The sequence below is a fragment of the Pelophylax lessonae genome (assembly GCF_965119305.1).
Source record: "Pelophylax lessonae genome assembly, chromosome: 4".
NCBI lineage: Eukaryota > Metazoa > Chordata > Amphibia > Anura > Ranidae > Pelophylax > Pelophylax lessonae.
Window position 1 is genome coordinate 574,015,164 of NC_138771.1, and position 24,945 is coordinate 574,040,108.

Here is a 24,945-nt window from a genome sequence, read left to right on the forward strand (position 1 = left end):
AGTGCAATGAAAAAAATCCGGCATTTAGTATCTTTGGGGCATGTTTGGAGAGCTAAAAAAAACACCTAAAAAACGCCCCTCTCTTTTGAAATGAATGGGAAGTACCTAAAAAACACTTCAAAAGAGCCTCAAAATAGTTTTTGGAGAGGTTTTTGAGTCACGTGTTCTTTAAAAAGCGCATTGCAAATGTCTCAAAAGCGCCTGAAAAGTGCTGAAAAAGTGTTTATCTTATGGGCAGTTTAGGAGCGCCTCAGTGTGAAAGGTTTTCGTTATTCAAAACTTCCTGCAATCTTGGGTGCCTAGGTCCCTCTCCATGTACTCTGGTTCCTTCCACCGACCCCAATGTCATTACAGGACATAGTAGTCACGTAGGGGGTTGGATGAGGGGGAACAGGGATCTGAAAATCCCAAAAGTGTTGAGTGCAGTCTGGAAGGGCCTCATGAAGGAGTCAAGGAGACACAAGCCGCCAAAGAGGAGAGCATAATCATTTTTTGTATTACAAGGGCCTTCCCTTGGGATTTTTTAGAGACTTGACAGGGTCCCTTTAAAGTGGTTGTAAACCAGTGAAGTGACTGACCTCAGGGGATACATGGATTAAAAAATCCTCCCATATAAGTTGTACCTGTTTATCTTTACACCTTTCGTCTTTCCACTACAGCCATTCAAAGTGAAGAATTTACACAGGATCTCTCAGCTCAGAAAAGCAGGGGACAAAAAACTAAAGTTACCTGCAGTGAGGAGAGCTCTGAGAGCTGATTGGAGGGTAGAGACACTGCTAAGAGACTGAAGCTGTCAATCTGCTGGAGAAACCTATCACAGTTTTTTGCTTGGTGTCAGGAAAATTCTTCAAGACTCTCTCTAGCATCCCCTTGACTGACACCCATCCGCTGACTCTTCTAGCTGAAGGGATGGCCCTCTCAGGACCAGCCCCATGATACAGATCTGTACTCACTGTATTCAGAATCAGATCCTTTCCAGCGTCTCCCTTCCAGTCAGCTCAGCAGGACCTCTGGGTTCAGGTCCTCCCTGACTCTCACGTCTTCAGGTCAACCACCTGAGGCCACATGGCAACTTCCACAGAGTAGGGGCAGCCACCCCCTCCCTCCAGGACCCCGAACACATATGCCCTTGGCATTTATACAGTACCCCAGCATGCACCAAGGCACTTTCCTCTGCCAATCACCAGGGCTGTACTAAATGCCTGTGAAATTATTTGTCAGGTTTCCTCCCACTGTCCAATATGCCTTCCTATTGGACCAGTGGGAAACACTTCAGACAAACTGAGCTGCACCTGAGCACCATGAGTACACCTCACTAGCAGATCCTGCTCCTCTGGTAGGCAAAGAGCAATATAGGTTTACCTGGCAATCTCTCTGGTAAGTAGAAAAGATCCAAAAACTATATTCTCTTTTCTAGCACCTACCTAGGAGGGTGCTACACAAAAACTATCCATATTATATACATCAGATATTTAATTAGCTTGGTTCATATCTGCAAAACAGCTAGATTTGCTTCTGTATTTCCCACCTTCATATGTGTACAGAGCTTTTAGCAAATGTTACCAGCTGGTCTATCACATCTCTAACACTGCAATTCGATTTTATTTATGCTATAGCAAGCCAAAGGCTAGGTCTGTTCTCTAAATATTTCCATAGTAGTTGACTATTAGGCAGAATTCATTACCTTTTCACATTTGTAGTAGCTAATTGAAAACATGTCCAAGACAAAAAATCTTCTTTTCCAGTTTTTCCTCTGCAAATAAGAAATAAAAAATAACTTTTTGTAATTTGAGTATTTCGGTGATCAAAGCACAATTAAATCCACAAAGTTAACTGTTTCCAAAAAGAAAGTTGAAGTTAGCAATGTTCAATAAATGGTATTAGATCCCTAATCAAACATACCAATATTGTTCTCTGCTGTCTTTTCATTTACATTCAGACTAAACGTACATGCACGGTGTAAGCTTCTTTCAAGGCATGCTTCTGGTGCTTATGTCAGCTTTCAAGTGAAATTTTAAACCCTCAAATGGCTGGTGTCATAGCTGGTCATGTCTGCAGCACTATTGCTACTGCAGATCTCAATAAAGACTAAGAAGGCACCGTCCTTGGTGGATAAGATGGTTTAGTTCTGCTTAACCACTTGAGCTCTGGAAAGGTTTTACCCCCTTCATTACCAGGGCATTTCTTGCTTTTTGACACTGCTCTACTTTAACTTCCATTCGTGCGGCAAGACACTGTTATCATTTTTTAACACAAATAGAGCTTTCTTTTGGTGGTATTTGATCACCACTGCCTTTTTTTATTTTGCGAAATAAACGATAAAAGACAGAAAAAAAATATATATATATATATCTTCTACTCTCTGTCATAAAACATATCCAATAAAATCAAATTTCTTCATAAATGTGGGCCAAAATGTATTCTGCTACGTCTTTGATCACAATAGGTGCATATTTATTGGTTTTTGTGAAAGTTAGAGCATCTACAAACAATGATATATATCAGGCATCCCTAAATGGCAGACTGAGTCATTGTCCCATTCAGACCGCCGCGGTCCCACCATTTAGGAGCCTTTTCTTCTCCCAGCCATCCCTCTGTAATCCTCACAGCCCCGATAGCCGGAGGTAGAACAGTTCTGGATGGAGGGCGGGAGCTGCCTGAGGCTAGTAAGCAAGTGATTGGCTGCTAGGATGAAGGGCGGTTCTAGCAACCAATAATTATCTTGCAGCTCCTGCCCTCCATCTAGACATGCTGTGCCTCCCACCCTCAGACCCTCAGATCTGTCTGTGAAAGGTAGAAAAGGGGGGGGGTTGGTTAGGTAAAGGGGACTGAGGAGCAGCTGATGTAAAAAAGAGAGGACTGAATGTGTATGGGGCGGGGGGGGGGGAGGGAGGAGCAGATGATTTTATTGTGGGGGGGCTGAGGAAAATAAAGTGGGGGGCTAAGGACTATGATGTGGGGTGGGGCTGAGGACTGTAATGTGAGGGGGGGGGTGAGGACTGTGATATGGGGGGGGGGTCTGAGGACCTTTAAGTTGGGGGAGCTGAGGACTGTGATGTGGAGGGACTGATTGTGATGTGGGGTGGGGATAAAGACATTAAAGTGGGGGGCTGAGGTCTGTGATGCAGGAGGATGAGGACATTAAAGTGGGGGGGGGGGGGCTGCTGAGAACTGTTATATGGGGGGGTCTGAAAACAATAAAGTAGGGGGCGGAGGACTGTAATGTGGGTGGGGGGGGACTGTGATGTGGGGGGTGAGGACTGTAATGTAGGGGTGGCTAAGGACAGTAATGTGGGGGGGGGCTGAGGACTGTGATGTGGGGGGACTGAGAAATGTAATGTGGGAGAAATGAGGACAGCAATGTGGGGGGGGGGTGTTGAACAGTAATGTGGGTGGGGGGCTGAGGACTGAAATTTAACAGGGGCTGAGAACTGTGATGTGAAGGGGCTGAAGACAGTAATGTGGGGACTGAAGTTAGCAATGTGGGGGGGGGGGGGGGGGCTGAGGACAGTAATGTGGGGGGGGGGTGATGTAAATATGGGCAGAGGACAGTGATGTTGGGGGGGGGGGCTAATGTCAAGGGAGTGTGAGAACACTACTTTGAAATGGTGATTGATGCACATGTAGCACCCTCCAATGTAGGTGCTAGGTAAAATATAGTGGGCTTTGTCTGCTTATCAGCAAGGCCATGTTTTCAGCTTGGCTGGCATGTGTTCCCAAGTGTGCCTGTTGTGTTGGGGAGTCTGCTCACTGTATCCCAATGAGGGCTTTCATTGGGCAGTGGAGGAAACCTTATCAATAGCACACCAGGGCTTGTATCCATCCTGGAAGGGCAGATTCTGCCGCACAGCATTCTGAGAGAGGGTATAAGTCTGTGGGGAGCACATGACAGATGGTCTTTGGCGGTAAGCAGAGTCCCAGGAGGGAGGTGATGGCTGCCTCTTCTCCAGGGCCAGATTAACGTAGGGGCTATTGGAGCTGCAGCTCCAGGCCCCTACCTTTATATAGGCCCCGGGTTGGCCATATTCACTGTTACCGCTCTTCTGTCACTTGTAAACACAGAAGTCTGGCTTCTATGCTCGCTTCCCCAGGCAGTTCCCTCAGAACCTCCCCACACAGCACGAAGGACGGACAAGGAGGGACAGTTGCCGATGCATGGATGTGTTTATGGGCTTCAGAGACAGCATCCCATGTGGAATTAGGCATGCATGGCTGCACCCTTCCTCCTTTGGGTGCATGCCAAGGCACGGCCCTTAAGGCCCTTCAAAATCCTCAGCACCAAGCCCATGATGCTCTTAATCCGGCCCTGTTCTTCTCCTGTCAGGAAGAATCAGGTGTCCCAGGTGGCTGGCCTGAGTGGACACAGGGCTGAGCTGAGCTGCAGAGAAGGATCCAGGTGTGCTGAGGACCAGTGGAGCTTTGGGGTCGTGAGTACTGCAAACTACCCCTGGGGGTCTGCCGAGCAGAGGGGACCACTCTGGAGACAGTCAGAGGGATCCAGGAGCTAACTAGCCCGTACAGGAATATAGTAAATGGAGTGCCAGAGATTACCCTGAAGAGTAAAGGGGGTGCCAGCGGTTGGGCCCTTAAGTGTAAAGTGTTAAGTGTTGCATTATTGCTAGTGACTACTTCAGTCAGAGAAGACTACAGGAAGCAGTGCACAGGACTTTTGAACTGTGAGGAAGCATCAGAAGTCATGTTTCAGTTCACAGACAGCAAGTCAGATTTACAAGCGCCAGTAAGCGTTAGTCGGCATTCAGCCGGGGCCAAGACAGCGCTAGACGGCATTTTTTCTCAAGTGTCCCAATTCTGTAACTAGTTGAGCCAGGTGAGTATCCCACTCATTCCCTTCTCCCATCCAAGTTCCTACAATAAAACTTTATCAGCCTCAGAACCTGTGTAATTAATGTGTGCCCTGGTTTATAGGGATGAGGTGGCAACCCTAGCTGGGTGGCACAGTGGGAGATTGGAGAGCCCAATAAGAGATTGGGTGGCACTGTGGGGGATGAAGGGCACTGCAGTCCACAAAGTAAAGTTGGGGGCACTATGGGAGCTGGGGGACACTGTGGTAGATTAGGAGATCTGCAGCTGACTGCAGCCCTGGAAGTTGAGAATCACTGATCTAGGTGACACCCACACATCATGCTCTTTACAATAAAGCCAAATAACTTATTGCTAAGGCCCCTGCACACCCTGTGCATTTTATTAATGGAGAACTGCATTACTGTATATACTTAAAATGACTCTGTGTCATTACACCTGCAACCAAATTTCCAGCATATTAGGATGACAGTTGGGTTCTTTCTTTTTGCAGCTGGTTTTAGGTGTAAACTGACACTTTCAGGGTCCTTTCACACGGCCGCTCCGCTGCTTTCCGTGTGTCCGCAAATCATCCTATTTTTTTGCGGATGATTTGCGGACATCAATGTAAGTGAATGGCACTGCGGATGTCAGCGGAATACCATCCGCTGACATCCGATTTTCCTCCTTTCAGTTCTGTTCCGTTTTTTGGAATGGAACAGAACCCTATTTTTCCATCCGTGTAAAAAACGGAAAGGAAGGAAAATCGGATGTCAGCGGTGTCATCCGCTGACATCCGCAGTGCCATATACTTACATTAGGTCCGCATATCATCCGCAAACAGATGGGATGATATGCGGGCACACGGAGCGGATGACAGAAATGTCATCCGCTCCGTGGAAAAAAAAAAAAAAAAGTCCCGCAGCGGACCTTTCACACGGAGCGGCCGTGTGAAAGGAGCCTTAGTCTCTTTATCCTCTTCCTCAACATGCCTTGTGCAGCTACAATGTGTGATCTTTTTATAGCATGATACAACAGCCAGTCGCCCGGGGAAGGAAAGGGGCACCACATAACACTTGGTCAGTATGTATGCTTTGTTTATCATGCAGTCTAATTAAGTGTTCTTGCATGGCAAGACCACTTAATGTTATCTCACATATATATTCTTATTATTATAGCCAAATTTAACACCCTAACTCCTCCCACAGTTTTTACACTACATAGACAGTAATATGCCGAAACGTGCGGATTGTTCCCGATTGGTGTGCTATTACTTTGTGGAACATTTCGAGAAAGGTTCCTGAAATATCAGCGTTTTTGTGGCGAAATTGGTCCCATAGGAATGAATGGCGGAATGTTCAAAACTAGAGTGGGAGCTGAAAATTCAGGACATGATTTCTAAACTGCCCCCACTCCCTCATTTTCACCTACACAAATTGTATATAAAAACGTTCAGCTATCCCTGCTGCCACTAAAAATGTCCACGGCTAAGCCATAGTCCTGATAGTTTTCACAATATGACTGGTGGAGGCAAGAACTATTCCCACAATTTCCCCAGAAATTGTAGCTTTTCTAGTTAAAGCGGAGTTCCGGCCACGAAAAACATTTTTCAATAAAAATACCCCCTGGACAGTCAGGGCTAGTACATTCCACAATGGATAGCCTCTGAACTGTCCCGGGTCGCACTTACCTGCAAGAAGAAATACTTACCTTCTTCTCCAGCGCTGCCATCTCGGATGTGGGCAGCTGAAGCCAGCGCGTCCTCTTCTGTGTCCTCTTCCGTGTCCTCTTCTCCCAGAATGCGCCTGCACCAGCCCCGCTCGTCACTTCCGGTGCGGCGCCGCATTCCTCCACAGCTTCTGGGCATGCCCAGAAGCTGTTTAGCAGGGAATGCGGAGACGCGCAGGAAGTGACGAGCGGGGCCGGTGCCGGCGCATTGATTCCTGGGAGCGATGACGTTCAGCTCCCAGGAATAATCGCAAAGAGGAAGTGACGGCGCAGGCCGCGGCCGCCGAGGGAGGAAGTGGAAGAAAGGTGAGTATATTTTTCTACACTAACAAGGTAAGTAAACAAAAAAAAAAAAATCTTAACTATCCATTTATTTTACAGGTGACCAAAAGCAAGCGGATGGCCCAAAATCGACTATGTCGATTTTGTGGCCGGAACTCCGCTTTAAAAATGTAATTGTGAAAAAAAAAAAAGCAGTTGGCCTGACGGAGCAGAAAGTGTGAATGCAGCCCCGACAACATTGTGACTACAAGACTCCCTATAAACATTAATGCATTATCAGCATTGGTATGGAAAAGGCAAATAAAAAAGGCATGTAAATCATTTTATAACCTAAAACAACAAATTAGGCCCCTATGTTAAGGTGACCAGATTTTTAAAATTAAATCCGGGGACATATTTTTTTTTCTTTTTACCCTCCCTGGCGGTCTGATTATGTCCAGATTTCTGTACTAAAAGCAGTACATTGTTTTGCATGGAAATCTTTTGTTTTAAATTTTAAAACTCACCTTCCCCTGTGATCCCCCGCCGTCCTCCTGCTGTCCTCCCGCTGTCCTCCCCCGCTGCCCTCCCGCTGTCCTACCGCTGTGTGCTCAGCCGATGCCGGCACCTATCTTCCGGTTCCCTTCCCTGCGAGCGTTGCGACGCAGGGGGGTGGAACCAGCGGCAATTTAAAAAATGTAAATACACTAAATGACATAATACAAAGTTATGATCCTAACGGATTTCACACGGATCATGCCATTTCACCACAGGATTGTACCTGGTGACTTTTCCAGTGCCCTTGCCTGTGCTTTTCCAGTTCTTTGTGCCTGGAAAATTGAGAATGACCATGGCGTCCAAAAAGCGTTCTTTTTGCGCAAAAGTGATTTTAGACGAGCTGGAAAATAGCGACAGCGAAACTGAGTTACTAGAACTGAGCGATAGCGATTCGCGGGAGAATTCGTCATCGGGTACGGAAAGGGGCGACAGCGATGATTCTGATGTCTCTTTCTGGGACATCTCTCCGTTGGAAATTCTGAAGAATTATTTGATATACTTCCCAAATTCCACAAGCTATGTGGCAGAAAGAGACATCAGGTCTCTTTCATATCAGGCCCCCGCTCGCTACCTGGGGAGCCAGCGCATGTGACCCGCGTCGCGGTCTCCCGCAGTAGTGGGAGAAGGACAGACGGCTGATGTAAACACAGCCATCTGTCATTCTCACTGAAGTAATGACAGAGGCTATGTGATCCTGCTATATAGGATCGCACGTCTCTGTGATTACTTCACAAGCCACGCCCCTCTACAGTTAGAATCACACCCTTAGGGTCACACTTAAACCCTTGATCACCAGTAATGGTAACCCCTTCCCTGCCAGTGTAATTTTTACAGTAACAGTGCATATTTATAGCACTGATTACTGTAGTAATGTCACTGGTCCCCCAAAAGTGTATAAAATGCCAATTAGGGGTCCGATCTGTCCGCCGCAATGTCGCAGTCCCGCAAAAAAAAAATCGCAGATCGCCGCCTTTACTAGTAAAAAAAAAAAACAATAAAAATGACATAAATCTTTCCCGTAGTTAGTAAACGCAATAACTTTTGCGCAAACCAATCAAAATATGCTTATTGCAATTTTTTTTACCAAAAATATGTAGCAGAAAACAAATTGGCCTAAAATGTTAAAAAAAATTTAGATTTCTACATTTTTTTGGAGAATTTCATATAAAAAAATTTGAAAAATATTATTTTTTCAAAATTGTCGCTGTTTTTTGTTTATAGCGCAAAAAATTAAAAATCGCACAGGTGATCAAATACCACCAAAAGAAAGCTCTATTTGTGGGAAAAAAAGGATGCCAATTTCGTTTGGGTACAGCTTCGCACAACCGCGCATTTGTCCGTTAAAGTTAAGCAGTGCCGAATCGCAAAATAGGGCCTGGTCATTGAGCAGCCAAATCCTCCGGGGCTAAAGTGGATAATGTTGAAATTCTGTGTTTGGAAGAATTCCCGCCTGCTATCCCATGTAAGCTCCTTGAGAACAGAGACTGATGTGAATGTAAAAAATGTAAAGCTTTGTATAATTTGTCAGTGCTATATAAAGACATGTAATAATTAGGAATATAGACGCTCTGGGAAAGTGGAGGGTGGTGAGGTAACAGCCTTGTTTCTTCACCTGAGACGTGGTGTCACCTTGCCTCCATGTTGTGCAAGCATCTCTACACATGATATTTATTATATTTGTACTTCTCTCATTATTTATGGCACAGTAACAGTTCCCTTATTACTCATAGCACCTGAACCTTCCTGTCATGTGCAGTACAGGTTTATCAATCTTCTACGAACATTTCTGTCACTGTGACATCCCTGCTGAGTCCCTGTAACCACATAAACCAAAGATGATGACAAGAAGGTTTACATATTAGACACACCCTTCCAGAAGCCTCAACTGACACATCTGATCATTATCAATCACATGCTAATTCCCAGAACACACAGATGTGCTATATTGTAAAGTATGTGCAAACCCGATCACTAAAATCTTATGTAAGCTTGCACATAGTAAAGTGGCCCTGTCACCACAAGATCACTTGTAAATTAAGCCTAACATGAAAAAGAAGAGGCTATATGCTTACCTTTCCAGTGGTCTATGTTGAATGTTGCCATTTTGCTGTCAAATATTGACACTTTGGGCCCAATTTGGACATTTTCACTTAGGGGTGTACTCACTTTTGTTGCCAGTGGTTTAGAAATGAATGGCTGTGTGTTGAGTTATTTTGAGGGGACAGCAAATTTACATTGTTATACAAGCTGTACACTCACTACTTTACATTGTAGCAAAGTGTCATTTCTTCAGTGTTGTCACATGAAAAGATATAATAAAATTACAAAAATTTGAGGGGTGTACTCACTTTTGTGAGATACTGTATATATCCATATGTCCATTTCTGAAAAGGGTCCTGTGCATTTTTGTATCTGGTTTAGATGCAAATTCAATAAAAATTTTGCACCTGAACCGGTGAACAAAACCGCACCAGCCTCCGGACTGCAAACCATAGCCGGACATGTGTGAACCTAGCTTAACCACTTGCCGACTGCCTAACGCCGATCTACGTCGGCAGTCAGCCCCTCACAGGCAAAGTGACGTAGGGCTACGTCACTAGCTTGTGAGGGTCTAGGGAGCGAGCGCGCGCCCCCGGAGGCGCGCTCCCGCTCCCGCGTGGTCACGGACCCCCCCGTGCGTGTGACTGGCGGACCCGATGTCCGCCGGTCACTCGGCGATCGGCGGGGGAGAGGGAGAATGTCAGGCAGCAGTAACAGTGCATATATATAGCACTGATTACTGTAGAAATGTCACTGGTAACCCCAAAAGTGTCAAAAATGTCAGTCAAGGGTCCGATCTGTCCGCCCCAATGTCGCAGTACCGCAAAAAAAATTGCAGATCGCCGCCATTACACGTTAAAAAAAAAAACAACAAAAATGACAAAAATCTTTCCCTTTGTTAGTAAACGCGATAACTTTTGCGCAAACCAATCAAAATACGCTTTTTGCGATTTTTTTTACCAAACATAGGTAGCATAAAACAAATTGGCCGAAAAAGTTAAAAAATGTTGATTTTTACATTTTTTTTTGGGGGAATTTCATATAAAAAAATGTGAAAAATATTGCTATTTTTGCAAAATTGACGCTCTTTTTTTGTTTATAGCGCGTGATCAAAAAATCGCACAGGTGATCAAATACCACCAAAAGAAAGCTCTGTTTGTGGGAAAAAAAGGATGCCAAATTCGTTTAGGTACAGCGTCGCACGACCGCGCAATTATTCGTTAAAGTCACGCAGTGCCGAATCGCAAAATACCCCCTGGTCGGAATGGGGGTAAAATCTTCCGGGGCTTAAGTGGTTAAGGCAGGTTTATAGAAATGCTGTAAAGTGAAGCTTGATACACGCCTGCTGGGATGAACGAAAAAAAAAAACTGCCAGCTTCGGTCGGAGCCTCTGCACTAACAATCCGATGTTAGTACAGCGATCTCCTCCGCTGAGGGACGCCCCCCCCCCCCCCCCCCGCCAGAACTCTCCGATTAGCACCCTCTGTCATTGGCTGAGAATGCTGATCGGACGCCGGTCGGCTTTTGGTTTTTGGAGCGGCTGACATACACACAGGCCAAATGTTGGCCTTTTCAATAAAAACTGTCTGACATTTCGGCCCGTGTGTATGTCTCATGATATTCGACCCATGTGTGCTAGGCATAAGAATGCTTTCAAAAATCTATATTTTATTTCTTTATTTTTGTTCAATTTACAAAATCCAAAGTGAGTGGACAGAAGAAAAATCGAAATCAACTCAATATGGGAGATTTCCTTTGACTTCCTGTTGGGTCTCTAGGGCAAGAAGCAAAGGTACATTTTTTCAGTGGTAAACATGTAGAACCCTGTCACAGGGGTCTGGGGTGTAATCTATTTAGCTCCCTCAAAGGGTTCCACTGACTTTCGATTAGCTGTAGTAGTAGCAAAGAGTGGTTTAGTCTGGGAGAAAAAACTTAGGGGTGTGAAAAGCGTGACTTTGGCCCTCGTTGGTGAACTAGGGCCTTGGCAGAGAATATGTGAACTTTCCATTAGGCGGCCTTCCCTTTCAGGGGAATACTGCCTGTACCTTGCCTAGTGAGGAGTACCCTTTTAATAGGCAGGAGTTCAAAGACTTGACCAGCCATGAGGAAATTAACCAAAATGAATTGTTCTGTTGCAAAGATACCTTCAGCAAGCGGAGCTCACACAGGAGTTTCTCTATTCCTGTGGATTACACCTGGGGAGTATGTACAGATGCTGGCTTGGTCAAGAAACTGGTGGTGGCCAAGAGAAGGGGGCCAGCCAGCCTTGCAGTAGTGATGAGTTCCTCGCCTGGACCATGTGCCTTGGATCATTTGGGCTGGGTGTTTGGCACGACCCATGATGGACCTGGTTGCAACCATGGGATCTGGTGGCCCTGTACAACTAAGTTGTGACAAGTAAGGGTATGTTTCCTGATAAGGCCCATAGGCTTAGAAGAATAGGCCGGAGCAATGGGAGAGGTTTCTAACAGTAGGCCCTAACACCGTAACTGGCAAAACAACCCAACGCTTGGGGGCGTTACACACAGCTTGCAGGACTACTCTATTAAAAACTTAAAAAAGATGAGGTAACATGCACTTTAATTTCCTTGGGTAAAGATCTAAAATGAGAACTAAGGTCCCTTAATATCGTAGATAACAGCTGTCATTTACATACATTGCTTCCTGAATTTGACTTGCTGCAAGTGCCTGCTGGTAAAAATGCGAAATGCAGGAAAGAGATTATAAGGGTGGCAAAGTTTTTTAGAACAGGTGGTGACCTTAGTCATACACATAAATGATTTACACAGTAAAATACATCTGTGAGCATAAGAACCTTTTCTTATGTATTTATGAATTTATGCATTTATGAATTATGAAAGAGGGCGTGAAGTGTCAGGGTTCTTGAATCAGGGTCACAGATCAACAGAGTGGGCACAAGTGGGCATTAGTTTCCCTAATTGGTGTAGTTTTGGGTCAGACAGCACGTGCATTTTTCCCATTGCTCATGACCCCACAATCACCTGGAGCGCTGGGCGGTGTCACTGCACATAGCTGGCTGCTTGCCCTTCTGGGCTACGACGAATGAATGGAATATTTCAGCACTGATAATCACCCACATGCTGTAATTAAAATTCCAGTGTAAATAAGACCTAGTTAATGACTTAATTATAGCTGTGTTTTATTTAGGTCCTAAAGCTTCATACAGAACAGATAATGTGCCAGGAACCAAGGCTTTATCTTAGGATGCTATGGGGGGGGGGGGGGAATGTGGCTGGAAACTGGGCACTTTCTACTCTCCGCACATTTTTCCTTTTACTTTTATTTTTAAGTTAAATACTTAAAGTAGAAATCCAGGTTTACTTTGACTCTTAGTGCCGGTTCACATTTGTGCAATGCGGGAACACTGCGAATATACAGCGTGTTCCCGCATCGCATCCTCACCGCTGGCAGTTCACACTGCCATATGCGATACACTGGGGGTGTCAATTAAAAGTTAACGACACCCCAGATAAGATCGCATATCGCAGTGCGATCTCTAAGTTCGCACAGAATCGGATCGCACTATTGTGAACCACCATGCGCTCCGATTCTGCTGCAGACCAAAAAAAGGGTCCTGTGCGTCTTTTAGTGAGATTGCGGTGCAAATTCAGCCATACAAACTGTATTACATACAATCTCTGTCATCGCACTAATGTGAACTGGCACTTAGACCTCATGTACACAGGGTGTTTAAAAAAAACGAACTACAAAGCCATTACCAGGGAAAAGCGTCTGTAAAAATGCGCTTTTAGAAGCATTTTGCATTGGCGTTAATGTGCGTTTAGCCGCGTTAGTGTTTATCAGCGTTTCTCTGCCCTCTTCTATTTTCCACTCAGTCACAAATCGAATTACTACAGCTTAAAATTGCTTAACGCGTCTTAACGCTGTATACAGCGTTAACACGCGTTTAGTCGCGTCAGGCGTTTTTACAGCTATAACGCTGCTGCTCCAGAACGTGCTAGCCCTGGGGGTTTTTTTTGCAGCTTTAAAACCTCTATGCCACTAAAAGCTCCTAAAAGCCTATGTGTGCATGGACACAGAGTAACATGGGAAGGCGTTTTTAAACTGTAAAAAAAAAAAACTGCCTGATGCTCCTAAAAGCGGCAAGAAAAAAACATACCGGAAACATGCTTGTAATCCAAAACACTTGTATATCAAAGCGAATTTCCCCATAAGAAATAATGGAAACTCAGGTGATTCGCTCCACAACCATTTATTCTTATAAAAATGATTACGGCAATACAAACTACAGTATAAAGTGTACTGTAAAAATAAAACAAATTAACCTGCACTTCAAAATACAGCACTGTACAGTATAAAGTGCACTGTACTGTAAAAATAAAACAATTTAACCTGAATTTTGTGGCACCCCTTCATATACCATTATGACCAGGCTCCCAATCCACAGTTCCTTTAGTATACAAAAAAAAAAAAAAAATGACAGTACACTCACAATGTTAAGGAGTCTGGTGCAATTCCAAAGACACTCAGGAACTGCTGACGTCACTTCAGGGTGCTCCGAACGCACGTTACATCTGCCTACCCAGCTGGGAGTGTCTCCGAGTTCTGCAACTGATCACAGAGCTCATGTGATCCTGCTATATAGGATCGCATGTCTCTGTGATCATTTCACAAGCCCAACCCCCATACAGTTAGAATCACTCCCCTAGGGTCACATTTAACCCATTGATCACCCATAGGGTTAACCCCTTCCCTGCCAGTGTCATTATTACAGTAACAGTGCATATTTTTAGCACTGATTACTGTAGTAATGTCACTGGTACCCCCAAAAGTGTCAAAAAGGTCAGTTAGGGGTCTGATCTGCCTGCCGCAATGTCGCTGTCCTGCAAAAAATCGCAGATTGCCGCCATTATTAGTAAACAAAAAAAAAACATTAAAAATGACATAAATCTTTCCCGTAGTTAGTGGACACGATAACTTTTGCGCAAACCAATCAAAATACGCTTAGTGCGATTTTTTTTTTACCAAAAATATGTAGCAGAAAACAAACTGGCCTAAAATGTTAAAAAATTTCGATTTTTAATTTTTTTTTTTTTTTGAGAATGTTATATAGCAGAATGTGAGAAATATTATTTTATTTTCAAAATTGTCACTATTTTTTTTGTTTAAAGCGCAAATAAATAAATAATAATAAAAAATTGCACAGGTGATCAAATACCACCAAAAGAAAGCTCTATTTGTGGGAAAAAAAGGACGCAAATTTTGTTGGGATACAGCGTTGCACGACCGCGCAATTGTCCGTTAAAATAACACAGTGCCGAATGGCAAAATAGGGCCTGGTCATTAAGGGGGCAAATCCTTCCGGTTACTTGTAAACTAAGGTTTTACTGAACTAGACTTCTCCTAAATAGTAAAGCCTTCAGGCCCACTAGATTTAGTTCTAGCAGCAGATGGGAAGTTGCCAGTACTGTTGCTGGACAACAGCATTGCTTACTATGTAGCTGATGCTACTACAGTACAGTACATCACACACAGCAGCTGCATCTGTTAGTAATGGAAATAGTTGGTTTGGGCCATCAGACACACTGGAGAATTCAATAAAGTACTACTGACAGTTTTCTGGCCCTTTAAAACTCATCTCTTCAGAGAGGCCTATCCAACCTCCACCTAAAAACTGTACATTTACTTTCTCCATCAGCCCATCCCCCACAGTTATTACCTTTTGTATTTCTTGACCCTCCCTCTTAGATTGTAAGCTCTAACGAGCAGGGCTCTCTGATTCCTAGTGTAATTGTACTGCATGCTTTTATGTTGTAAAGTGCTGCGTAAACTGTCAGCGCAATACAAATCCTGTATAATAATAATAAAATAGCCTGCGCCAGATTACAAAAAAAAACCCTAATGCCCCTCTCGGTAACTTTATTGACACATGCAGCAGATTTAGGTAGTTCCTAATGGTGCCACTTTCACAAAGTGGTGCTAGTATTCACCAAATTAAAAATTAATTACCTCCAGTTTGTGGATATTGAAACTGGAGGTATTTAACCGCTTCCACACAGTGCAGTTAGACCCCCTTCCTGCCCAGACCAATTTTCAGCTTTCAGCACTCTCACACTTTGAATGACAATTGCTCAGTCATGCTACACTGTAACCAAACAAAATTTTTATCATTTTTTTCACACAAATAGAGCTTTCTTTTGGTGGTATTTGATCACAACTGGGGTTTTTTTTTTCCGTGATATAAGCAAAAAAAGAGCAAAAATTTTGCAAAAAAAACACTTTTTTTTAGTTTCTATTATAAAATTTTGCAAAAAATTAATTTTTCTTCATACATTTGGGCCAAAATTTATACTGCTACATATCTCTGGTAAAATTAACCCAAATTAGTGTATATTATTTAGTCTGTGTGAAAGTTATTGAGTCTAGAAGCTATGGTACCAATTACTGAAAATTGATCACACCAGATGTACTGATGGCCTATCTCCTTTCTTGAGGCCCTGAAATGTCAGGACAGTACAAATACCCCCCAAATGACCCTTTTTTGTAAAGTAGACAGTCCAAGGTATTTAGTAAGAGGCATGGTGAGTTTTTTGAAGTTATAATTTTTTCCCACAATTCTTGGGAAAATGAAGAAAACATTTTTTTTTCTTTTTTTTCCCCAAAACGTTGTCAATTTATAAGCTATTTCTAACACATAGCATGTACACAGCAAAAATGACACCCCAAAATTCATTCTGCTACTCCTTCTGAGTATGGTGATACCACATGTGTGAGACTTTTACACAGCCTGGCCACAAAAAGAGACTCCACGTCCAAGTAGCACCATAAGGCGTTTTAGGAGCATAAATACACATAAAACTTTCTTACTACCTATCACACTTTTCAAGGCCCTAGAGCACCAATACAATGGAAAAGTCCACAAAATGACCCCATTTTGGAAAGCAAACACTCCAACGTATATTCTATGAGGCATTATGGGTCTTTTGAACATGTCATTTTTTTCCACAAGTTTTTGGAAAATGTGGGAAAAAAATAAAAACTTTTTTTTTTACACAAAGTTGTAAATTTATAGAATATTCCTAACACATAGCATGTACATAGCAAAAATGACACCCCAAAATACATTCTGCCACTCCTCCCGAGTATGGCAATACCACATGTGTGAGACTTTTTCACAGCCTAGCCATATAGAGGGGCCTAAACATCCAAGGAGCATCATCATGCATCCTAGCCACTTGCCTAGGCCTATTTTTGACATTTGGTGTTTACAAGCTAAAATCAATTGTTTTTGCTAGAAAACTACTTAGAACCCCAAAACATTATATATTTTTTTTTAGCAGAGACCCTAGAGAATAAAATGGAGATTATTGCAATATTTTTTATCACACCGTATTTGCGCAGCGGTCTTCCAAACGCAATTTTTTGAGAAAAAAATCACTTTTTTTAATTAAAAAATAAGAAAACAGTAAAGTTAGCCCAATTGTTTTCCATAATGTGAAAGATAATGTTACGCCGAGTAAATAGATACCCAACATGTCATGCTTCAAAATTGCGCACGCTCACAGAATGGTGACAAACTTTGGTACTTAAAAATCCCCATAGGCGACATTTTAAAAATTTCTACAGGTTGCTATCTTAGAGTTACAGAGGAGGTCTAGGGCTCAAATTATTGCTCTTGCTCTAACGATCGCGACGATACCTCACATGTGTAGTTTGAACACTGTTTACATATGTGGGCGGGGTTTCCGTATGCGTTCGCTTCTGCGCGCGAGCTCGCCGGGACAGGGCGCTTTAATTTTTTTTTTTTTTTTTTTACTATTTATTTTATTTATTATTTTTTATTTTTACACTGTTTTTTTAAAAAAAAAAATTGATCATTTTTATTTCTATTACAAGAAATGTAAACATTACTTGTAATAGAAATAGGCACGACAGGACCTCTTTTTTGTGAGATCTGGGGTCAAAAAGTCCTCAGATCTCACAAGTACACTAAAAGATAGATAAAAAAAAAAAAAAAAATTAAAAAAAAATTAAATAAAATGAAAAAAAAAAAAGGGACCTTTAAACTGGTTGCTAGGCAATGACGTTTGCCGTAGCTCCGGTCCTCCAAGACCATAGAGTCAAGTGAGGGCAAGCTTGCCCTCACTCGACATCCTGTCTGTGAGGATCTGGGACCGGATCGTTTTCCCCGCTGCCGGCGGGTCCGGTAAACGGGGAAAAGGACCAGAATGCAGCGGGAGGGGGGGGGGGCACCTCTTCCGCCACCCCGGAAGGGTGATCCCGCGGCGAATCCGCCGCTGGGACCACCCTTATCGGAAAGCCAACCGTCCACCGTTTAAAAAAATACCAGGGTTGTGGCAGCTATCTGCTGCCATAACACCGGTATTTAGGTTTAAACAGACGACGTATATAAACCTTTTTGGACTTAGACATGGTGGCTGTATGAAGGGTGATAGGTACTCGGGTACTTTGCTGGGCAGGTGACAGGTACTCTGGTACTGATGAGCAAGTGGCAGGTACTCGAGTACTCCGATAGGCAGGTGACAGGTACTCGGGTACTCTTATGGGCAGGTGACAGGCAGGTGATAGGTACTGATGAGTAGTACTGATACTGATAGGTGATACTGATACTGTACTGATGATGGGTACGGATGATCAGTACTGATACTAATAGGTGATAGGTACTGATGGGTACTGATGAGTACTGATGAGTAGTGATGGGTAATGATGAGCAGGTGGCAAGTACTCGGGTACTTCAGGTGTCAGGTACTCTGATGAGCAGGTGGAAGGTACTCGGGTACTCTGTTGGGTAGGTGACAGGTACTTGGGTACTCTGATGGGTAGGTGACAGGTACTCGGGTACTCCGATGACGGGTACCCAAAGTACCAGAGTACCTGTCGTCAGAGTACCCGAGTACCTGTCATCAGAGTACCCGAGTACCTATCATCAGGGTACCCGAGTACCCATCATCAGAGTATCCGAGTACCTGTCATCAGAGTATCCGAGTACCTGTCATCAGAGTATCCGAGTACCTGTCATCAGAGTACCCGAGTACCTGTCATCAGAGTACCCGAGTACCTGTCATCAGAGTACCCGAGTACCCATCATCAGAGTACCCGAGTACCTGTCATCAGAGTACCCGAGTACCTATCATCAGAGTACCCGAGTACCTGTCATCAGAGTACCCGAGTACCTATCATCAGAGTACCCGAGTACCTGTCATCAGCCCATCAGAGTACCCGAGTACCTGTCATCAGAGTACCTGATGGGCTGGTGACAGGTACTCGGGTACTTTGATGGGCTAGTGACAGGTGCTCTTTATTGGGGGGGGGCAATCAGTGTCTTTGGGGTGCACTGTAGTTGGTAACTAGCTGTTACCACAATCTCCTCCTCACACAGGATCAGTGTGTGAGGAGGAGAACACGGTGACAGCTAGTTACCGTTTTCTCTGATGACATTTGTGAACGGCTGTGATTGGACACAGCCGGTCACGTGGTAAAGAGCCAATTTCATTGGCTCTTTACCTAGATCGGGGATCGACTCTGTCCGAGGGACGAGCCTCGTCCCCGATAGCCGCGCTGCGCGCCCCCGGGGGCGCGCATTAAGGAAGGAACGAGCGGCTCGCGCTGGAGCCGCTCATGTGATCGGCTGTGATTGACACAGCCGATCACGTGGTAAACAGCCAATTTCATTGGCTGTTTACCTTGATCGGGGTTGGGCTCAGTCCGAGGGACGAGCCTCACCCCCGATCGCCGCGCTGCGCGCCCCCGGGGGCGCGCAGTAGCGGGGAGATCCGGGCGCCGTCATATGACGTCCGCCCGGATCGAGAAAGGATTTGTGCCGACGTCATTTGACATGACGCGGTACGTAAGGGGTTAAGACCTACTCTAACTTGCCATACAGAGACAGGCAGGGTGCCTGTCCCTGTACGCAGTGTAGCAGAGCGGCATATTTCTCGCCACTATCTGTCCCTGTCGCTGGTTGTTAAAGGGTTAGAAAAAAACTGCCCGCGTAGATAAGGGGCCTCTGTACATAAAAACAAACTGTGTAGCTTTGACTAAATTTGAATAATGCCAATAGATGTACACCATTTACGTTTAGACAACGCTGTCTTTTTTTTTTTTATTGGTACTGGTGGAGAGTTCCAGTTTCTATATTTTTTTTTATATTTTTATATTTAATAATTGGTACTGGTGGAGAGTTCCAGTTTCTATATTATTTTTTTTTATATTTTTATATTTAATAATTGGTAATGGTGGAGAGTTCCAGTTTCTATAATTTTTTTTATATTTTTATATTTAATAATTGGTACTGGTGGAGAGTTCCAGTTTCTATATTATTTTTTTTTTATATTTTTATATTTAATAATTGATACTGGTGGAGAGTTCCAGTTTCTATAATTTTTTTTATATTTAATAATTGGTAATGGTGGAGAGTTCCAGTTTCTATATTATTTTTTTTTATATTTTTATATTTAATAATTGGTAATGGTGGAGAGTTCCAGTTTCTATATTTTTTTTTAATTGATATTTTTGTATTTAATAAAGTTTGTGACATTTTTATATTTATTTGTGTTATTGATTTTTGGAACCATTCCCCAGTGGCTCATATATATGGTCCTTAGGGCAGTTCCTACTGTCTGCCAACTTTTTATATGTATTGTAGACCATTTACATGCCTCATGAAGCCTGGCTTGAAAAATCCCAGGACATTGCTACAAGAAGCTCAGCTATTACTGCTCACCTTCACCACACAGGACGTGCACAGTTTGTTTTTAACTACAGATGTCCCTGATCTGCATAGACAGTTTTTGGTAAAGGTGAACTAAACCCTGAAAGTGAAACTGCACTGCATTTGAGCACCACAAACAAAAAATTATATTTTATTCATTTTTAAAATTCACGCAATCTCCCCTATCCATCCATGTCTCCATGCTTTATTTTGCTGAGAAATCAATTTGAAAAAAACACCCCCTGGCATTTCTGGCAGTGGCCATATTGAGTAAGGGTAGATGATTTGTGTATCATTTACTTCCTGGAAACCATATGCCATTAGCTCAGTCATAGGCTGAGCTGAGAACCTTCCCTCCTCTCCTGAAGACTCCTGGGATGAGTGACACCATTTCCCTAGGCCTGGAAACTAGGAAGTAACTTTAGAAATGTATAAAAAAAAGTTTAAAACAAGTAAATATGATTTGCTTTCCTGTCTATTTACTAATGCTAACAGCATAAGGATTAAAAATAGTCCATGTTGATTGAGAGAGTGAAGTTCCACTTTAAGGATACTGTTGGCTTCACAGCCAACAGCCTCCTACCAACCAGTGATGCTACAGTGGGCACAGCCTAAGGTGGAAGCTGAGACTCTAGTTCCCCAGGTCTAGTCTCGCCTTCTAAATGATAGCATGCAGGGAGCAGATTCTATGGCCAATAGTAGGCTTTCTTTTGGCTAGGGATTCCACAATTGTCTGCTATTAATCCTAAGGGGAGCAGACTTGATTGGGAACTAATGTGTGAAAATCCCGAACAGGTTCCACCCACCTAGTTACAAGACTCCTAAGTTTAAAACGTCTAAGGCTCCTTTCCCATGAAGGGTCCAAACAGGTCCTGCTTTTCAGTTTTCAAGCAGACCTGTTTGCACCCTCCATTCACCCCTATGGACCGGTGGGTGTAAATAGCTTGTGTCAGTTTACACCTGTCTACCTCCAATCTGATCTGGTCCACTAAAAAAGAAAAATGGAAGGGGATCCGTCCCCCTCCATCTAGGTAGAATGGATCGGAGGGCAGTCGGGTGTAAATGGACAGCAGGGTGCATTTACACCCAACCACCTATAGAGCAGAGCAGGCTTGGTCCATGTCCCCTCCACATAAACTGTAGTCACCAGCAGGGAATCAGCAGACAGATCCCCCGCTCTTTATGAATTCCCCCGAAAGTGTACAGAGCCGATTAGAATGGCTCTGTACCATATGATTGCTGTGCTGACTAATCACAATGATCATAAATGTAAACAGTGTATAGTTTACATTGGAATGCCCTCCAAAGCCCTCCCCTTCCTCTCACAATGGAAGAAGGGAAGGAAAGAGAAACTAATAAATGAATAGGTCACTCATTAGTTCTAGATTGCAGCATAGATTAGATTGCGGCATAGTGGCAGATCAAGAATTGTTTTTAACCTTTTCCTTCCCCCCCTATATATCTGAACATCTGATCTTTATCCTCCTAATATATGTGCCTTTTCCATTAAGGTGGTTCTAAAGGCAAAAGGTTTTTACCTTAATGTATTCTATGTATCAAGATAAAAAACTTTTTGGATGTAGCTCTCTCCCCCCCCCCCCCCCCCTCCTTATACTTCCCTGAGCCCCACCTCGTTCCAGTGATGTGCATTAGAGCAGCGGCTCTTCCGAGTCTCTTTATTCTCATTGGCTCTTATATCAATCAAAGCCAGTGAGCCAATGAGGAAAAGAGTAGGGGGGAGGGGGTCTGAGCCACGCTCTGTGTGTGAATGGACAATGTCCATTCACAGGGGAGTGGCTTGAGAGTGAGCCTGCTCTAGTGCCCCCATAGCAAGAGGCTTGCTAGTGGGGGCAATCGGCAGGAGGGAGGAGCCAGGACCGCCAGCAGGGCACTCAAAGATAAGAGGATCGGGACTGCTCTGTGCAAAACCATTGTACAAAACAGGTAAGTAAAATATGTTTGTTATTTAAAAAAAAAAATGACAACCTTTACAATCACTTTACCCATCCACCACCTCCACCCTCTGTGTATGACCTGTATGCTCTGTATCCAGTGCAACATTACCAAGCTTTATATTTTAACCACCTCAATACCAGCATGGTAACAAAAAAAATGTGGGAAAAAATGTGATCACCTTTGGGGTGGCTACTTTTCAAAAAGGATCAGGTTATCCGTTATACGTTATACATTATACGTTAGGTTATAGGTTCAGGATATACGTTCTTCCCTGGCATTTTTATTTGATGCGTTTTTTAACAGAAAGTAAGGTAAACCGATTTTTTATTTTTTAAAATCTTTGTTTTATTTTTGCTTTAACCACTTGCCGACTGCCGCACAACTATTTACGTCGGCAGTCAGCCCCTCACAAGCAGAGCGACGTAGTACTACGCGGCCACGGACCCCCCCGCGCGTGTGACCGGCGGACCCGATGTCCGCCGGTCACTCGGCGATCGTCGGTGCAGAGGGAGAAAGGCAGGCGGCTGATGTAAACAAGCCACCTGTCATTCTCCCCTGTGTAGAAACAATGATCATACGGTTCTACTATGTAGGACCGTTGATCACTGTTCCTACACTTCAAGCCACAGCCAATCACAGTAAGAAACACGCCCCTAGGGACACACACCACCCCTCCCTCTCAAATAAAGTTAACCCCTTAACTACCAGTGTAATTTTACAGTAACAGTGCATATATATAGCACTGATTACTGTAGAAATGTCACTGGTAACCCCAAAAGTGTCAAAAATGTCAGTCAAGGGTCCGATCTGTCCGCCGCAATGTCGCAGTACCGAAAAAAAAATCGCAGATCGCCGCCATTACGCGTTAAAAAAAAAAACAACAAAAATGAAAAAAATCTTTCCCTTTGTTAGTAAACGCGATAACTTTTGCGCAAACCAATCAAAATACGCTTTTTGCAATTTTTTTTACTAAACATATGTAGCATAAAACAAATTGGCCGAAAAAGTTAAAAGATTTTGATTTTTACATTTTTTTGGGGAATTTCATATAAAAAATGTGAAAAATATTGTTATTTTTGCAAAATTGATGCTCTTTTTTTGTTTATAGCGCATGATCAAAAAATCACACAGGTGATCAAATACCACCAAAAGAAAGCTCTGTTTGTGGGAAAAAAAGGACGCCAAATTCGTTTAGATACAGCGTCGCACGACCGCGCAATTGTCCGTTAAAGTCACGCAGTGCCGAATCGCAAAATACCCCCTGGTCAGGAAGGGGGTAAAATCTTCCGGGGCTTAAGTGGTTAACAGAAATAAGATTTTTTATTTTTTAAATCTTTGTTTTATTTTTGCTTTAAATAGTAAAAAAAATAAAAACCTAGTGGCTAATAAATACCACCAAAATAAAGCTCTATCTCTTTCTAAAGATTGATGTAAAACTAATTTAAGTACAAACTATCACAACACTGAAAACTGAAAAATGGATTGGTGATGAAGGTATATTACAGGCTAGTACTTAAATTGTTAAGCTATATCTATGCAGTCCTGGATGTACAGTTGACCAAGGGGCATAATGGAATGATTTGCAAGGCTCTGTCCACTATCTTACAATGAGGAATAAACCCTTTATTTAGCACTAGCTTAGTGGAGGGCTTTTTTGCATGTCTACATTATTATAATCTCTCTGGTTACATTGTCTTGTTTTTTTTTTTTATATAAATTCTTCCTGGTTTGTATGACTGGGGTTGTGGTAGAGTAGTAGTGACTTTTTCTACGAAAAGGTTTCCATTTCTTCTCAGTAAGGTGGGAGGAATAAAAAACAGAAACAAAAAATACATATTAATAAAGTCCCTCAGCAACCACAAGGGAAGGCTAGAAGTTCAAGCTGACATCAAGTGCCTCGGTTTTTACAACTGCAAAGTGTAAACCAAAAACACCAAAATTCATTATTGTTAAAATCTGCATGAATGCTAAACAGACCTAATAGGATGTTTTTTTTTTTTTTTTTTAAAAAAAAACAACATATCCCTTTAGATATTTGCACTACCCTGCACTATATCTAAATCTGCAAAAAAAATGTCCTACTCGATCTTAAAGTGGTAGTTCACACTGCTGACATGTACCTACAGATAAGCTTACAATTAAACTTACCTATAGGTACAAGGAATATCTCTTAAACCTGCACCGTTTAGGACATCCTTTCTCAACCTTTTCAACACAGAGAAACCCTTTAAATAAATTTCTGGTCTCTGGGAACCCCTGCTAAAAATTTAAAATCTACAATTCATGACACATTAGTGTGACAGTCAGTGGGAAGAATGCTCCTTACTCGTCATCATTGGGAAGAATTACCCCCCTTACAGATAGCTAAAAGGAACAATTGTGTCATTGGGAACTTATCTGAGAGGCAGAAATTGCCCATTTCTCAAGGAACCCCTAGCAACCTCAGGAGGAACCCTTGTTGAGAAACCCTGGTTTAAGAGATATTTGCTATTCTTGCAGCCTGTGACGTCACCTGCACATGCGCACTGCGCTCTGAAGTGATTGCATACCAAGTATGCCGTCCCTTCAAAGTGCTGTGCCACGATCATGGATCCCGAGTGCGGAAGGGACACCATCACGGCTCAGCATTTAAACAGCTGGAGCTCGTGAACCCAGAAGGAAGACTGGATGAAGATGGAAGTCCTGTCAACAGTGACAGCACCCCGCTGGAGGGTTTTGTTTTAAGATAAGTTATGACATTATTCTGCAGGAGATTTCATTTTCTTTTTTTCAATCATTTTCTTCCACAATTATTATCAGTTTTAACCTAAAGATATATATTATAATGGTGTACAAAGGTGCCAGGAAGCATGGCCGCCCATTGGGCTTAGTCTGATCTGCAGAATGAA

General features: G+C 43.2%; 1 protein-coding gene across 1 annotated transcript in view; it reads right to left on the reverse strand.

Moving 5' to 3' along the window:
* Positions 1-24,945, reverse strand: part of PLEKHA2 (pleckstrin homology domain containing A2) — a 161,627-nt gene that overhangs the window by 37,855 nt on the left and 98,827 nt on the right. Inside the window, exon 8 of the mRNA XM_082255228.1 lies at positions 1,685-1,753. Within this exon, the coding sequence (XP_082111354.1) occupies positions 1,685-1,753 (69 nt within the window). The remainder of the gene's footprint in view (positions 1-1,684; positions 1,754-24,945) is intronic.